We start from the raw sequence: 3,607 nt of genomic DNA on the forward strand, positions 1-3,607 counted from the left end.
GGGGTAAAATAGACGGTTTTGAAAAGTTCAGGGGGTAAAATAGACGGTTTTATAGTTTGGGGGGGTGAAGTAGACTATGGTTGATAGGTGGGGGGTTAAGTAGACTTTTTCCATAAATCTAAATAGACTTATTATATGTTAGAATAGGAAGCGGTAGTTTCTGAAATATGGGCAAAAACAAGGTGGGGTTGGGGTGGTTTGTGGTTGGAAATTCTAACACATAATAAAGGCATGCGTGTAACAAATTACTAGGAGATATTGTCCCATCTGGATGGGTCAAATGGACGATTTCATGTACATAGAAATGTACTTCCAACTTTCCAATTTGCAATTGAATTAAATTTTAAAAAAGACTTTTGCACAAAACTGGCAACGACCCAATCCAAGGCTAGAAAATTGATGCATGGGGGGTGCGCACAAGAGAAAAGGGTCAGTTTGCGATTGCTGTGCGCTCAGTTGGCCATAATGTTGCAATACAAGTCTCAGGTCTCAACTCATATTGCTAAATAAATTTCATGGAGAAGAAAAGTTAGTAGTACTCCATTAAATTGAGGAATTTACATGGCGCATAAAGTGCCCTACTTTTATGACTCATATCGAGCTCCTTTTGTGAACCAAACGGCCGGCCACTCCATCTTATCTTTGGATATAATTCTTTTCTTTGCCTGATGCTTATTAATTAACAGCAGCTTCTATATGCTCAACACATTAAAACTCAGCTTCAGACCACTAACTAGGAACATGAAGCGCTGCAACACTGCAACCTTGAATCTGAGAGTATGATCCTCAAGAAGAAAAAGATTGCGAGAGCAGAGTAAAAATACACTGCAAATTGTGTGGATGTACGCATTGAGCCCCATGAGAGTACATAACGACTTGGAACTTGATCTGATCATATATACGTACTACCATAAACAGCCTAGAGATAAAAGATGTAAACAAATCATGCCTTACCATAACACCTGATTTTCTTCTGCATGCTTGTTGTATAGTTCTATGGCACACAGAAGGTTCACCGTCCAAATAGTGAAACGAAGAAGAGCAAGAGCACGAGCGCCACGCCCCACAGCGACGACGACCCTGCTGCGCCGCCGGCGCCGTACCTGTCCCCCGTCTGTCCAAATAGTGAGACCAAGAAGAGCACGAGCACGAGCGCCAGCGCCACGCCCCACGGCGACGACGACCCTGCGCCGCCGGCGCAGCCGTACTTGTCCCCCGTCACCATCTCCGCGAGGAGGCTCATGACGCCGTCCCCTCCGCCGCCGGTCGACACCCAGAGCTGCACCGCGATGATGACTATCAGCGGGGACAGGATGAGGAGGCGCCGGAGCTGGTCGACCAGGCTCTCCATCGCCGACTCGCACCACGTGTAGAGCGTGGTGGCCGCGATGAAGGAGACCGTGACGAGGAGGATGAAGGCGTACACCGACGACGACTGCCCGCCGCCGCCGCGTACTCGCTGCTGCGGGTAGTTGTAGTTGTAGTAGTACGGCGCTGCCGGCTGGTAGTACGGCGAGTAGTAGCCGCCGCCGCTCGCCATGCAAATGATCGGACTGGCAGAAAAAATCTAGCTTCTTTTCTGAATATAAGCTGGTCTTGCTCGCACTTGTTTGCTAGCTTAGCTACTGCTGATGATCAATGATGCTTTTGCGTTCATGGAGGCGGAAGGAGTTCACGGTTCACCTATATATATATATATAGGCGAATAGCAGAAGGAAGCTTGCGATGGGCAAGGGCTTTGGGAATGAGAGGGTTCCTTGGCGACGACGCTGACGTGCCACCAATGGTGTCCAGACACGTGGCGCCGACCAAGCGGCGATGAGGAGGGATAGATGATGGAGTGGAGGGGAGCATGGCTTGCAAAGTTGGCATCTTGGAGGCTTGTGTCAAGTTCATGCCATGCATGGATATGACGCTTTAGTTAGGGGATGGCAAATAATCTGGGGATCTTCGTCAATCCGTGGAGCTTTCTTTTTGCCAATCCGAGCATATGCAAGCACTTTTGGCGCATCATTAGGGTGTCTCCAACAACAGATATATCAGGAGACCCAAACTTAAAATAGATCTCTAACAAAATACGTATAGCCTCCAATAGAGTAGCTATATGGAAGACCTATTTTAGGTGTCAGAAGAAGTATAACCTAAATCTGAGTATCTTCTCTCCTAAAGACCCATTTGTAGAAATGTTCCCTTTTAGATCTTGTTGTTGGAGAAGACCAAAAAATATGTATTAAACCCTTTGACTATAGCGCTATCCAAACGTTGAATGAGTCTTGTATTTTGGGTAACGGTCGTTGGAGGCCGTCTTAGTTCGCTAATAACATATCCACCTGCTTTTGAGCTGATTATCGATTCTTTTTGCTAACGAACTATCATTAGGCGCGGCCTAATGCAGTGCGTACTGCGTCCTGGCCGGAACGACAAGCATGTTCGTGGCGTGGGTAATCGTCAGGGAGTTGGTGTGGTTTCTGCCCTTTTCCGCTTGTCTTGGCCTTGCTTTTCACTGTGCTGAGCACCAGTGCGGCAGTGCCGGCTGCCGGTGCCATGGACCATGGTCTTTGAAAAAAAAATGAAGCCATGCAGGTTGACGGGAGATCCCCAGAAGGTCACAGGACTACTCAGCCACACTTCTTCGGTTCTGGTCCAGATCGATCACCAGATGTGAAAGGACATGGACATGGTGACCACAGGACGCGTCCAGGTCAAACTCAAAGAATGCAACTCAAAACCAAGCACAAAAGGTTTCATTGGGCATCGTAGATCTTCTTTGTCAAGATGCCCTTGTATACGTGCTCGGTGCTGACGCGCGGCGCCGTACTTGGCACGAGAGTCCGCCCATGGCCGGTGCCTGCAGTCCCTGCATATGACTGAAGAAATGTCGCAGGTAGAGACCAAAGCGGATCGGATTCACGTGGAATCGGATCCGGACGTCACCTTTTTACCACATTTTAGGTGGGGTTCGGAGGGTACAGATGGCCACTGTAGCATGGCTGATTTTGGATGATTGAATAGTACTCTGTGAGAGAGAATAAGCTGGAACAAGCCGGGACAAGACTAGCCGAACGCGTTTTTAATTTGGATTCGAATACGAATACGGATCTTGTCGAATTTGAATACAACTAATGTCACATATTCTGATTTCTATTCGGATATTTACTCAATTCAACTCAAAGTGCATATTGTTAAATTCAACATAGATGAATAAAATTTAATACTAAGTTAGTCGATAATCAAAGTGAAATAAAATTGAAGTACACTTCTAATAATCTTCAATATCAAAGTGAACTAAACTATAATAGATAATATTTAATAAAATGATAGGTTAAGTGAATAAGTTTAAATAAGAATGGTAGGCAACAAGTAGCCATTTTGCTTTATCAATTTTTTTGTGATTATAAAATTATTTACACAAGTATGTAGGTATATAACATAGACAATAATTGCCCATAGAAAATAATATAATTATCTTTAAATATTTAATAATTAAATATATAAATAATCAATCGGTATTTATATAAATTTATCATGAAATTATAAATTATATAAAATATTTTTTGTCAAAAAAAATAGATTAAAGTATTAAAATAATTTGCAACAACAAATATAT

General features: G+C 44.2%; 1 protein-coding gene across 1 annotated transcript; it reads right to left on the reverse strand.

The window, feature by feature from the left end:
* Window positions 1-504: 504 nt before the first annotated feature.
* On the reverse strand, window positions 505-1,646 carry LOC136522710 (uncharacterized). The gene has a single exon (XM_066516523.1). It carries the CDS (start codon window positions 1,538-1,540, stop codon window positions 1,013-1,015), a length of 528 nt encoding a protein of 175 aa, XP_066372620.1. The 5' UTR covers window positions 1,541-1,646; the 3' UTR covers window positions 505-1,012.
* Window positions 1,647-3,607: the final 1,961 nt, after the last annotated feature.

The sequence above is a fragment of the Miscanthus floridulus genome, chromosome 18 (genome assembly GCF_019320115.1).
Source record: "Miscanthus floridulus cultivar M001 chromosome 18, ASM1932011v1, whole genome shotgun sequence".
NCBI lineage: Eukaryota > Viridiplantae > Streptophyta > Magnoliopsida > Poales > Poaceae > Miscanthus > Miscanthus floridulus.